General features: G+C 37.5%; 1 protein-coding gene across 5 annotated transcripts in view; it reads left to right on the top strand.

Annotated features, from left to right (window-relative positions):
• The window catches only part of CNOT4 (CCR4-NOT transcription complex subunit 4), a 75,575-nt gene that overhangs the window by 45,298 nt on the left and 16,013 nt on the right, over nt 1-14,264 (top strand). For 3 of the 5 annotated variants that reach the window (XM_005480725.4, XM_026798084.2, XM_014272545.3), the window contains 5 exons: nt 4,156-4,280; nt 8,195-8,350; nt 10,931-10,988; nt 11,445-11,694; nt 13,540-14,037. In XM_005480725.4, the coding sequence (XP_005480782.1) occupies nt 4,156-4,280; nt 8,195-8,350; nt 10,931-10,988; nt 11,445-11,694; nt 13,540-14,037 (1,087 nt within the window). The remainder of the gene's footprint in view (nt 1-4,155; nt 4,281-8,194; nt 8,351-10,930; nt 10,989-11,444; nt 11,695-13,539; nt 14,038-14,264) is intronic. The other 2 variants (XM_005480727.4, XM_005480726.4) reach the window with 1 other exon arrangement.

Here is a 14,264-nt window from a genome sequence, read left to right as displayed (position 1 = left end):
TGCAAAGAACAGTTAGCTCAAGTATTTTCATTGTATGCTGTTCTTAACGTCTGAGAAGTCCAGTGAGTGTTCATAAGGCAGAAAGATGGAGATAAACTCTTAGCCTGGAATTCAAACAACCTGAGCTAACTACTTTCCCTTTTTTCATACTAAAGGTAGTGTCATTTTTGATCTCTGTGAATGAAGTTAGTTAAGATCTGGGTTTTATTGTAAAATTGGTGTGTGGACAGTTATCATGGATTGACTGTTGTGCTGTGACTGACCATGCTGTCTGAAGCCCAATAACCCTCCTAGCGTGTGAAGCATTTAGAAACTATTTACAAATAAAATGTTGAGGGTTACTACAATAGCACAAAAAATGATGCTGGGATTTTTTTTTTACTATCTCAACATCAAAATGCTTATTGTCTAGAGTAGGGAGCCAAGTAAATGGATAGCTTTACTGTCTCTAATGTAGTACATTTGGAGCAGACCATTTCTGGTCTGTCTCCATCCTTCTACATGAGGTGTGGTAAAGCTGTTAAACTCAAGTATGCCAACTTTGCATCCATGCTGTCATTTTTGCATGTGGTCTGTTCCTGAGCAGAGGGTCCCCACCCTTAGTGCCAGCACAAATTTTGTTCTAGTAGAATTTTCTTTATATGTTAGGCTGATGTAAGCTGGAGAATAAAGAAGAATGTCCATACCTATTAAATACTTTCCACGAATTATTTCTGAGGATTTCAGCAGATAATGGCAGTAGAAGGAAAAATTCAAGACAAACTAGGCCACCTTCCCTGTATGTTTTCCTGTATTTCTCCCACCACCTAGATCTGTTAGGTATGCATGTTTGGGAGTATGTTCCCATCTAGTCTTTTTAGTTTTTTATAGCCCTGTCGGCCATGAATTTTTTTCATATATTTTGAACCTGTGGATACTGCCAACTCTTTAGTCTCTTGTGACAGCAAGCCCCAGAAATTCACTAGCTGCTTTGTAAAGTGCTTTCTTTTGCCTGTGTTGAACTGGGAACTAGTTCGTTTTGTCAACTTTCCCTTAATCTTAGCTTCATAGTGCTTGCTGAAAGCAAAACCCCTTATTCACCTGATTCATTGCCTTTCTGATATGGCAGAACTTGATCTAGTCTCTCCCAGTTTTCTCTCCAAATCATAGTTTCTGGTCTTTTAAAATTTTAAAGCAGTTATTCCATTTCTGCAGTGTCTGTTGCCCTTCTCTGTTTCCTAGCTGTGTCTTCCTTGAGATGGAGAGATCAGATGCATGATGTGGGGGAAGCCAAGTGTAATTTATCAGTTTTCAATGTGTTGTATGTAGTGTGATACATGATTTTTTCCTTTTGTTTTAGTTTATTTGAAGTGGCCTTCTTAGTGATGCCCAGCACATCTTTTGTGGCTAGTGCATAATCAACTAACAGTTTCAGAGCTCTGTTGGCAGTAACCTCAGCATCTTTTTTTTCTGGACTGTAACAGCTAGTTCAGAGATCAGGAGTGGGTTAATATGGTTTAAACTGCTTTTCCCTTCTTGTGTCGCCTGACATGTCCTTGGTGAAGCTTATTTGCTGCCATTTGCTTATTTACTGATTTCGCTGGGTTTCCTTTGAAGCTCCTCATTATCAACGTGGCAGTTTATTACCCAAAAAGCTTGATATTGTCAGCAGAGAACTAGCTTTCAAGTCCTTTCTCATGCATGCTGATGGTGTTGCATAGAATTGATGCCAGTCATCAGTCCTTATTGCTTGCTTCTGCCCCCTAAGAGTTATACTTGGAACCATCTTCAATTCAGTCTTTCTATGTTGCTCCTTTCCATGGCAGATTAATAAATAGCTGATGTGAAACCTTATCAAAAATGTCTTCTTTCAAAGTTTTGTGGAGCTTCTCTATTTATGTTTACTGACTCTGTGCATGTTAGTGAAGCAGGGTTTCCCTTTACAAAAGATACTTAGATTCAATCCTAGTGGTTTGTGTTTATCCATGAACTTCTATTTTTAAAAATTATTGTTATTATTATCATCTTGTAATCTTTGGAAGGATGGAGGTTTACTTAGCAGCCTGTTGTTCACAGAGTCTTTTCTACAGCCCTTTTTGTAGAAGTCAGTGGCAAACTGTCTATCCTGTTGATTGTTGATATCAATTTTAACTAGCAGTCAGGCCTGCTAGTTAAAATTGATAGGCTATGTACCTTGGTCAGGATTTCATTTTCATGTGTGAGTTTCTTCAGAAGTCTGTATTTTTTGAAAAAAAACTGACAATGGATGATTTGTATTCTTGGTTAAATAACTAATAGATCTAAACATAGTGATAAAAAGAATTGGTAGAACTCCAGAAAGTCTAGGAAAGTGAAGTTGGGAATATTAGGTGGGTTGGAAATGCCAAGTTTGGCCTTTGGGTTGTGTGCTATAAATAAAATGCAATTACTACAAGCTTCTATATAGGATTTTAATCTTGTTTCTTTCTTGCATTTGTGTGGCAAATAAATGAACATAAGACTGACCACTGATGTACCTGGCTGTGATATTCAGTCTTTAGTCACTGAAGCAAATTGAGAGATCCAGAGAGGTTGCTTCTTACTCATCTGCTTAAGATTTGCAAATTGTTAATTGTGCAAATCTGTGCATCAGCTTAGTTGCTACAGTCATAATGGATGGTGAAAGAAGCATTTCCAGGGTGCAGAATATCTCAAGGTTTGCATTTAGGTGAGCCATACTGTAGAACCACACTTTTTCCTACTTTAGGGAGCAGCTTGGGTGTAGACACTGACCAAGTGGGTAAGATGATGCATACACCAGATGTTTCAATCCTTCTTAAGGGGTTTGTAAGTTGACTACATAAGGACGAATTCAGGATCAGTCAGTAATGGAGAATTGGAGGATTAAGTAGCAAAAGCATGGACTCATTGATAGGGTTTGACCTGAAGTATTCCAGTGAGATATGCAGTTGGCCTTCTACAGGCATCCATAAGGGAATGTAGTTTAAAAAAAACCAAGTTATGTTTTTCTTTTAGATTGTAAAATTTTCCTAGGGTACGTGCACATTGACTGTGCATTAATTCCATTCTTGTTCCAACAAAATAGTAAGGATTTAATTAATATTACAGAGAGTTAAATTTTATATGTACAGGTAGTGCGAGAGCTGCTTAATCAATACTGAAGATGATAAATTTGATGTTTCAGACTTAAGGATCAGAAGACCTGACCATAAATCTTGGCACTTGTTTCCTTTGCTAGAGGGCATCTTCTAGTATCTGGAAAGGGTAGAGAAAAGCTACTGACAATTACAAATTCACTGTTTTATTTTGTATCTTGATTCAACTCATAATAAAACTTAACTTGCAAATAGTAATTCTTAGGTTGGAATGTTGTAGCAATGTACAAAACCCATGAACGATCATATTGAATTTCAGATGTTACTCTAAGTGTTGGGGGTAGGAGTAGATTTTGCTGGTTTTGTTTTTTGTATTAAGCCGCAGAATGTTATCTGCAAGCTAGACTGAAAATCACTCTTTTCCTTCACTTGCCATATTCTAGTACTCTGGAGTTGAATTGGACCTCCACAATTTCTGAAAGCAAGAAATTGTTCTCAATGGATTCAATTAGCTGAAAAAATATTTCAGTATTTCAGTTACAAAAAAGAATGATTTATCAGTTATTGCTTAGAATATGCTGTTTGTCATGTCATACACCTCTGCTGTTTTATTAAGCTAATATAAAATTGCTTTCATTTCAAAAGAACTTTTTGTTTCCAAGGAACTCTTTGTTCCTTCCCATCTTCTGAAAAGCTTAGTATGGTTGGAATATGAAATGCAGACTGCCTTGGAAATGTCACTGTTTGTGATTTCTATGGTATATTTGTGAAGCTCTTGATTAGAACTGAGGAGCAAGTTCTAATAAGGTTGTCAGTGCTTTTCTTATTTAGAAGTCTCAAAAAAATAAAAATAGTATAAATAGGTGATTTTTAGGCAAGATTTAGAGCTGTTGAGGTTACATCTGTGCTGAGAGTGAGAAGGAATGTTTTGAGTTTGGCAGGAGTGAGCTGATAAGTTGTAAAGGCTAAAATAGTAAGCTTTGGGACATATATATGGGCATATTATATATATTTAAAAATTATAACTATAAATTTATATATTATACCAGTATACATTCATTGTGAGTTTCTCTTTCCTTAGGCGGGTAAGCACCAGGAATATGAACAGAAACTACTGCAAGAATTATACAAACTAAACCCCAACTTTCTCCAATTATCTACGGGTACAGTTGACAAGAACAAGAACAAAGTGACAGCACTGCAGAGGTACGATGCGTAAGTACTGGTGCTGGACTGCCTGGTTATTCTTTCTGGTTATTCCAAAGGAAGCTTTTATTCCTATTTCATGTCCCAAATTGCCTCCTGTTTGTAGTACCTACTACATGATAAAATCTGATAGGTGTTCTCTGGAGAGACATATTGTTTAGGAGTGATATTCTCCAATTTAGAATGTTCCCTCTGAAGCTGCTCCACATTCCTCCCCTTGCCATGCCCTGTACCAGGCAGGAGAGGAGAATTGGAGGCACAGAAGGTAAAAATCAGAACAATTTACTGGAAACAGCAGTGAGATAAAAAAACAGTAACAGCAACAGTACAAATGACAGCGGGTACAAGAAAGAGTCCAGTGATTCACAAGTGATTGCTCACCCCACAGAAGCCCCCAGCAGTACTGACATGACCTCTGCTAGGCCATGCTGATCCAGAAGAAAGCCCTTCTCCAGAAAATTACTTAAGGTCGTGTGGAATTGTCCTAGCCATGCCCATTCCTGGCCACTGCAAAAATTAACCTTGTGCTGGCCAGAACCAGGACACATGCACCACTTTGTTCTACAGCAGAGTGTGTATCTTCGGAAAGAAATGTGTTTTGCATTTGGATCAGTAGTTCAGAACAAGGTATTCTGAAAGAAGACCTTTGTGTTTTATATTTGTAAAACCAAATGCATTTTTTAAAGACCAGATGTGTACTTTCTTGGTATGATTGGTGTCATTGTGAATGCAGTCTGTATTTTTACAACTGAGCTATCTTATAACCTTAATATGTTTTTTTGCATCATGATTTATAGCGCAGTCCGTATATTTTTGGCTGTGTTGTAACTGCAGATATAACTAATTGTGCCTGCTAAAATAATGTTCTGTTGATGTAGTTTGTTCAGTAAGTTATGAAAAGATAACTGTCTATATGAGCATGTCGTCACACAAAGATAAATGAAAGTCTGAGGTTACCAGTCCTTAATTATTCATTCAAATGTAATACGTAAGATAAAGAAATAAAAACTGTTGACAATTTTTCCACTCCTTTTTGTAGGAGTTTGATAAAGGAGATGGGCAGAGCAGAATGTGAAAGTTAGATTGCACTTCATATGAACCTTGACCTTGTATTTAGGGTTTGTATTGTGTGCCAGTTCATGCAGTACTGTGTTTTTCAGACAGTAGTTTGCCAGTGGCAGCATCACTGCACAGCCCTCTAAGCAAGACAGTTGGTACTGTATCTAAAATACTGTCAATGGGTCTTGAGTGAGCAGAACACAATTCTGAGAACTGGTATTCCAGCTGGTATACTGGGACTATTTTCTTTCTTTTAATTTCTGGAGGCAGTTTCATATGCACTTTGACTGCAAGTGGTCAGGGCTCCAGAGGGATCTTTTTCCTTAAGGACAGAGCTGCTCCCTGTTTCTCAGGCACTGGTTCAATATTGACTTCAAAGGTAAAGTGCAGCAAGCAAAACAAATACACCACTTCTTGAACTTGGGTATTGATGATTTCAAGTTTGAAATCTGAACTAATTTTAATTTGAAACCTGATTAGATCCCAGCAAAATAAATTATACCAGTGTGGGAAGAATGCACTATCTGAAACTGCAGCAAACTTTTATGCCTTTAGGCAGCAATTAGGAGTTGGAGCTTGGCCAGTCTGTGATGCTAACATTTAGCACTTACAGAGAAAATGGCATGTTAGTTTAAAGGCAGCAAGTGGTAATTTCTGGAGGTAATTTCTCTTGTCAGTTGAACAGCATAATCACAGCTTGGACTCTGTTCTTTGCTAATGCTTAGGTACCACCTTTAGGGTTGCAAAGTGAATTTCCTGCAGCTGGGATTTGGACATGTTTTGTCGTTGCTTTTGCACTGGTGAATGAATGCACATTGTTCTTTCACAGTTTCTACCCAATTGGCTTCTTGTAGGATTGTTTTTGTAGGATTCATTGATAGGATATTCATATTTCTAGCAGTGTGTCACAACCTCTGACAACTCCAAACTGGTTCTTGTGTTTCTGGGGTGCAGAATTTCTGTTTCATAACAGAATGGAACAGAAGTTGAGCTCTAAGTAGTAGATACTTAATTAGAAATATCCAGTAGTAGAAAAGAGTTTGTTAAACTTTTAAGTGTTTTTCTAAAATTGTTTTAATATGAAAGGTCCTGCTTGCAGACTTTTTCTTCCTGTTGAAGACAACTGTTAAAATCCCCTAGGGCCACTCTGTGTACTCATCTCCTGCTATGTTACTTGATAGTTGTGGTGACTCTGTTCTCTTAAAATTGGAGATATACTCCACATTTAAGACAGATCAAGCTTTTTTTATTTCCTTGATGACATTTTTCTGAAGAGCTGAAATGAGTGTTTTCTTATGCTACAGGAACAACCAACTATTAAGCACATACTGATCTTTTAGAGAACAGCCCTGCAGAGACATGCAGCCTGAACTTAACTAAAACAAAAAAAAACCCACACACAAAACCCCCCACCTCAAAATACACACTAATTTGTTTCCCTTTTTCCTTGGATGCAAAACTGACTTTTAACTGGCATTTTAAAGTTTGTTTTGGTGTAGAGATGGCTTTGCACTGTAGTGAACATAAATTTGGTTATTTGAAATAAATGGATTGACAATTTTCATAATCCAGATTTCAATTCATTTTTGGACAATGACACTATTAAATGACCGATATGCTGCTGCTGTCTCTTCATTCCCTGATGTTCTGTATCTGATCAACTCATTAGCTCTAACTTAGTCCAGATGTGAGCAAAGCCAAGATGAGATCTGTAGATCAGGTCAAGGTACTCATCTATGTACATATTGTATATGTAGCTGCGAACAGATGGATACAGAATAGCAAATCTTAAAATACTGAGATTTGAGAGGAGCTACTAATTTTATCTGAGTAGAAAGCATTTGTGTTGCTATAAGCAGTTAGTGAAATTTCCACATTCTGACTGAAATTAGTAAGTTGACCTAAAAATGTAAAGTGTTGGACCATGTAATAGAAATATACCAACGTAGGAGTGCATCAGGAAGGGCATAGATATTAAAATATTTTTTGGTGAAAGCTGCTTTATTAAGAAGACAGGACTTGGACACTAAAACCAGCTCCTCATAGAAGCAAATGGAAAGCTACAGGTAACGTAGAAGAACTTGAGAACACAAAAGAAGATATTTTATAATAAGATTGCAGGGTTGACAGACAACACTGTATTTTAATCCATTTGGTTGTAGACTATATTTCATTTTGCTTAAATTTGTACAGAATGTAACTATTTACAGCAAAAATTTGGACTTTGAGTCCTCTCTTGAACTTTTTTCAGTTCTAATGGGCACTCTAAAATTAAATTTAATATTACTTTATAAAAGGGAATTAATTATGGTTTTAAACTAGAAATTAAGGAAGCAGTAACTTGATCTCTTGGTCTGTTAGTAAAGCTGTGGACTCCTCTGTAGGTGTGAAACATAAAACTTCTGTTATGGCCAGGCATGATTGGACCTGGAATATAAAACATATATTAAAAAAAAGTATGACTTAGCTCATGACTTACAGAACTTAAAAATAGTTATGGGCTAAAGCAAGTAATTCTGAATGAGGTATACAGAGGTCTGGACACTTGAACTATTGATGGCATTTTTCATTTTTATTTACATTTTTTCCTCTTCCTCAAACGGGCAAGTTTGGACTTTGGGATTGGCAAAGCAGCTATCGAAAACAGAATTCCCTCTGGTTTTCTCTCTACCCTATCCCACTAATTTTTTATGTCATGACCTTTTAAAATCTGAAAAATAATAACCAGATAAATCTATTCTTATGGATTGTCTGGCACAAAGATTTATTTCCCCAGTGTTTACAATTTTTAAAACACTTTCTTCATAACTTGAACTCTTCTATTTTTTTTTTATTTTACTCTTGCCTTTTTCCAGACCCAACAGTAATAACAAAGATGCCTGGCCATCATTACAGAGTTCAAGTAAATCGGCCAACGGTTTAACAATGGAACACAGGAAAACGCCTCCTATATTAGAAAATGGCACAGACCCAGAACACATGACTCCAGATGGTGCAGACTCAGATTTCGGGTAATTGTGCTGCCTTTTGTACTTCAGACAGCTTGCTTTCTCTCTCACTGATTGGTGTGGAGGGAATGATTCTTCAGTCTCTCTGGTTGGAGAGCTGGATACAAATCCTGATCAGGTCACAAAAAAACTGGGCTTAGTGTAGCCCGTGTTAAAAAGTCTGATTGGCACACTGTGCATGAGAACCCTAACATGAAGTTAGTGACAGTACAGGTAATGGCTGAGGGGAGCAGAATGCCCAGGGGATCATCAGCTTGTATAGCTGCACAGTCCCAGTCTCAGCTGAGTCCTTCCTTTTTTTCCATACAAAGGCTTCCACAAAAATAATATGCCATTTGCTGTACATCAGGAAGTTTGTCACTTGGAAAAGCTTCAGTAGAGGGAAGTTAAATGTTAGGGCTAAAATACCTAATTTCCTTCCAGTGATGTGTTCCAGAAACACAACACAGAGGAAAGGGCTCCCCAGTTACCACTCAGAGGGACAACAGGGCAGCAGGTTGAACTGAGGCTTCTTTGTGTAGAGGAAGTAATTCATCTGCTTACAATCATCTCTTATTGCCAGCCAATTTTTTTTTATGTCCTTCTTGAGTAGAACTGGTGTCCTCTTCTACCTTATGCATCACTAGTAGTTACAGTCCTAGTCTGTAGTCATGCTGGTTTGTTTTTTATGGACCCCTTTAGGGTCCATAATAAACATTAGGCTCATTGAGAGGTTGGGTGGGAAAAAAGCAAGGTAAACCCTAATGTTTCAAACAGTGGTGCTGCTGATTAGGTAGCCAGTCTTCATTTTAAATCAATATTGAACCAATGCATTAAAATGGAGAGCGTTGTTGGAAGTGGTACCTTCTTGTTAGGCTAAATAGCAGTCCCCTTGAGGAGCAATCAGAGAGCCTTGGAATTGCATCTCAGTAGTCATGTGCATTTATTTTTTTTCCCTGAAAATAATATATTTAATGTAAATAAAAATATTGTAGTCAATAGATAATGAGCCTCATTCATTCCTGAGGACTAGAAGTCTGTCTTGCAAATAAAAGCTCCTTAGGCAGGTTCAAGTATAATAGACATTTTCATCATTTAGATTGTCAGTAAAAGTTGTCTTACTCATAGCTTTTTAAAGTGCAGTATGGTGAATGTTAGCACTGCAGGAAAGGTATTTGACTGGAATATCAGCTCTTCAATCAGAGTTGATTGTGTAATGAAGAGTCTACAGCAGATTTCTGTACTATAGCAATTTAGAAATTACTAACCAAAAGCAGTGTGTTTCAATTGGAAGAGCTTTATTCATGCTGTTGGATCACCAAGCAGAGAGGACTTGTAAATCTTCACTGGAGTAGCGCAGTTATTTATACTTTATAGTCATAAGTATTTCAGCTTAATTTATCTGTTTGAGATACTGACTCAATCAGTTGTCTTTTTTTCACAAAAAAAGGTGTTGATGATTACTCTTACACAGTGTCTTTTAGAGTGGAGAATTCTGCTGAGTTTCGATTACTCATTTTGGCGTGAGGGGAAAAATTACAAGTAGAAGAAATCTTACAAATAGTTGACCTTGCTATAAGGCTGTATGCAGTAATTAAAGTTAGCAGCACCAAAGGCTGTTTGAAAACAAGGTGTGTCTAGAATCTGAAGTCTGCACCCAGTTAAAAGAAATTGTTACATACATTTTTCAACATCACGACTGTAATTTGACTCGTATCAGGTTGTGGCCTCTTAGTGGAACTGAAATTCATGTTCTTACTTCTGATGCTTGTTTGTAGAATCTTTGTATTGGCCTGTGGAACCTGATGCTTGTGCATCTTTTCTCATGGGTAGATGAAAATGAGAGTACCTTGAAGTTGCAAAGCATAGATTTTAGTGTGAACTTCAATAACACCATTTCATTAGTGCGGTATTGAGATTTATTGAGGCAACTCACAGATGCCTGTTAGAATCTTAAATCCTGAGATGTGCCATTTCAGCCAAGTCACAATAATTTGCAGTGAATGGCTTTCTGAGGTGGTTTTCTGCTGTATCTTACATTATCCTTATTTTTGGCAGGTTTTTATGCTATGTTTTTTCCCCTTCTGTCATCTCAGACCTCAGTCTTAAAGGCTGGTGGAAAGCTTAACTTGCCACCAAGACTAAATTGTTACTTTAATGTTTTATCTGTCCCAGATTTATTTAGGAATTGTATGGAAACTGAAAACTTGTGTGTTTGGAAAATAGATCTTTTCCAGTTTCTTTACAGTAATATCGTAGCTGGAACTGAATGTTACAAAATACTGTCATCATATAGACTTCTAGGGTTTTGTATGGCTTAGAACTGCTATGGACATGTTCAAAACTTTAATTTCGTTCCTTAAGGCAGTCAACAAGCAGAATGGAGAGTGATGAAAAGAAGTACTACAGTAAATGATAAGTTATTGGAATGCTTATGATTAAAAAAGCAGTCTCAAAAAATAAGTGCACTTTTTACCTTCTTGATCCCTGCTTTTTAATTATTGTTGTAATTTTAAGGCTTTTCTTCCACTACAAAAGCAAATGTTTATTTTTCATGTTAAATACTTGAGTCTCTTACTGTCTTTTTCCCTCCCACTTTTGCAGCCCTATCGATAAACCTTCAGATTCCCTCAGTATAGGAAATGGTGACAGCTCTCAGCAGGTAAGACACAAAGATAAGTGCTCTGAAAGTAAGTGGGTGTGAGGACTCAATGCAACTTGCCAGTTGGAGAAGCGTGTGTTCTCTGAAGCGTCTCATAATTGGCCATTGGAATAGGCTGTCCTGGGAGGTGATGGAGTCTCTGTCTCTGGAGGTGTTTAAGAAAAGACAGATGAGGCACTTAGTGCCGTGATCTAGTTGACAAGGTGGTGTTTAGTCATAGGTTGGACTCAGTGAATTTAGAGGTCTTTTTCCACTCTAGTTTATTTTGTGATGATTTTAAACAAAATTTTAAAATGCTGTTGCTAAGTTGATTTTTTTGTTTGACCTTGTGCTGAGATATATATTAGCAAACCTAATTGTGGCCAGGAGTTTTGAGGAAACTTCATCTGAGTTAGTGAAGAATATTTTTATATATCAACTCATGTTCTCATTTTTCTCTTTCTCTCTTGCTTGTAGATAACAAACAGTGACACACCTTCACCACCACCTGGTTTAACAAAACCCAATCCAGTTATACCCATCAGTTCATCTAATCACAGTGCACGGTCTCCTTTTGAAGGGGCTGTAACAGAATCACAGTCACTCTTCTCTGACAACTTCCGGCACCCAAACCCCATCCCCAGTGGGCTTCCTCCATTCCCCAGCTCTCCACAGACTTCGAGTGACTGGCCCACAGCACCAGAACCACAGAGCCTCTTCACATCAGGTACATCCACAGCTTACATGGCTGCGTGCTGCTTGCTCTTGCAGTTGCTTAAAACTTGTACAGAGTTATGCAGAGCTTAAAACTGTAGAACCTGAAACTCTAGGACTTGTTCTTATACTGTGTTTTCCCTCCTTACAAATGGTTAAATTTGTCACTTAACTGCAGATGAATTGTAGTGACCTAAGGATTTCTTCTTAAAGAAATTTTGCAGAGCTTTCAAGCTGCATGGCTAAATTATCAGAGTGCTTACTTTAGTTTTTCTTAGCAACATGCATAGGATGTGACATGTATGGTTTAATATTTAGTGTTACAGACTTTTATTGAGAGTGGGGAAAATACATGGTATCAATATATTTTGATGTGATAACCTGTAATTCTAATATCAAAAGCTGTTGTGTAGGATTTTCTTAGTATTCTACATAGTTATCTGAAGGTGTCTCATCTTTCACTTTGAGGTGAGATTCTATAAATTCAGAAAAGTTATGTTTAATTTCATCAGATAGCTGTATTTTTCAGGTACTCTGCTATGAAATACCTTGTCATATGCACAAAACATTGTTTTAGTTGTAGTTATATAGTCTTGGAAATAGTTAACGGTATTGAGGAGCTCACAGATAACTCTGAGAGAATTGTTACGAAATGAAATAAAACAATATCAGTAAAAAATTGAATGTAAATAATATTATATAGTTAGTTTACTTAGTGATTAGTCATCTTTTGATGTTTATCTTGCTCCTGGATATCATAATTCTGTTTGTAAACAATATTTATTACCAAGGAAATTCCTTTCTGCTAAGGCACTTGATGTACCAGTTTTGTGAGGATTAAGTAGCAGTGAGAGATAATTTCCAGGTAGTAGAGATCATAGTTAATATAAAGTGTATGGTTGTGGTTTAAATAAGGATGCAAAGGACAAGTTCTTGTTGGTGTAGCAACTCTTTATCGTAGATTTTAGAGTGAAAATAGAACTGTTGATTTCTTCTCTGAGAGGATACTGAACCTTCTTAGAGCAGCACACCGGGTCCTTACCAGCAGAGGGAGTTAATGTTGCAAGTGATGCTACCCTGTACTTAGCAGGTTGCTTGACCACAATTTTGAGGAAAAATATTGCAAAGATAGACCAGAATTCACTGAACCTGAATAGCAGACTTTACACAATCATAAAAAGAAGTAGTAACTGAAAATGAGGACAAGTTCTGATAACTTATTGCAACACTGCCTCAAAATATTTACCAGTATCTTGTAATGCAGTTCCCTTTTTTTATTTTATCATCTCCTCAAAAATTTGACTTGTTTCTCTTCATAACGGTAGACAGTAGGGGATTTTTTTGTGGGTTTTGTTTGTTGGTTTCAGTTTTGTTTTTTGAATTACTCCTCTGAGGTTCTTCCTTTTGAGGGCGAACATCCTGCTTATCTTTTTTGCACAGCATTACTGGTGAAAGCAAAATATTGAACTTAGTAAAGACCTTCTTTATTATGCTCTGCTTGTTCACACTTCCATGAAGTAGTATGGGGTATAGAAGGTTCTAAGCAAGTGGTCGCTGATTTCTTTCTGCTTGGGACTATTCTTGAAAATGCTTTCTGGATAAGGTTTTCCCATGGTTCATTAGCTGTGCAGTAAAAGTGCTATTTACTACTTCTAGCACTTCACCTTTAGTAGAAGTCTATGATAGTTTGATCTGTATACGGCATTCTAAGCTGAGGAATAAGGTATCTTTGGGGAACATATATAGTAGTATTATATGGAAGATAAAAGATGACGGTCAGATACACAGGCTGAAGCTTTTATATGGAAAAATGATTTCTAATTCTTGTTCTAAATCCTGTTCCTTTCTTCTCCAACAGAAACTATACCAGTATCCTCCTCCACAGACTGGCAAGCAGCTTTTGGGTTTGGTTCCTCCAAACAGCAAGAGGACGACTTAGGGTTTGATCCCTTTGACATCACCCGCAAAGCCTTAGCAGACCTGATTGAGAAGGAACTGTCAGTCCAAGACCAACCTTCCCTTTCGCCCACATCTCTTCAGAACCCTACCCCACACACTACAACTGCCAAAGGGCCAGGTTCTGGATTCCTGCATCCTGCTGCACCCACAAATGCCAACTCTCTCAGTAGCACCTTTCCAGTCATGCCACAGAGGTTTCCACAGTTTCAACAGCATCGAGCAGTTTACAACTCCTTCAGTTTTCCAGGCCAAGCAGCTCGCTATCCTTGGATGGCCTTCCCACGCAATAGCATCATGCACTTGAACCACACAGCAAATCCCACCTCAAATAGTAATTTCTTGGACTTGAATCTCCCACCACAACACAGCACAGGTCTGGGAGGGATCCCTATATCAGGTAGGTGAATAGGGACAACGGTGAATATGACTTAATTCGTGCTCTCAGCTTCTGAGTCAGAACAGGAAAAGGAAATAGCCAGCAACAAGCAGTAGACTGTTATCTCTTGACTGTTGTACTAGGTTATGAACAGATGGAGGAATATTGTTTTAAATAGGTCCTTTGTATTAAAAAAAAACCAAAACTAACTGAATATTTAGCCTTGTAAATGTTGAGCTTTATAAGGA

Source organism: Zonotrichia albicollis, chromosome 4 (genome assembly GCF_047830755.1).
Source record: "Zonotrichia albicollis isolate bZonAlb1 chromosome 4, bZonAlb1.hap1, whole genome shotgun sequence".
In the NCBI taxonomy this organism is placed as follows: domain Eukaryota; kingdom Metazoa; phylum Chordata; class Aves; order Passeriformes; family Passerellidae; genus Zonotrichia; species Zonotrichia albicollis.
Note: the sequence above shows the minus strand (reverse complement) of the source record. Positions and strands in the feature narration are given on the sequence as shown.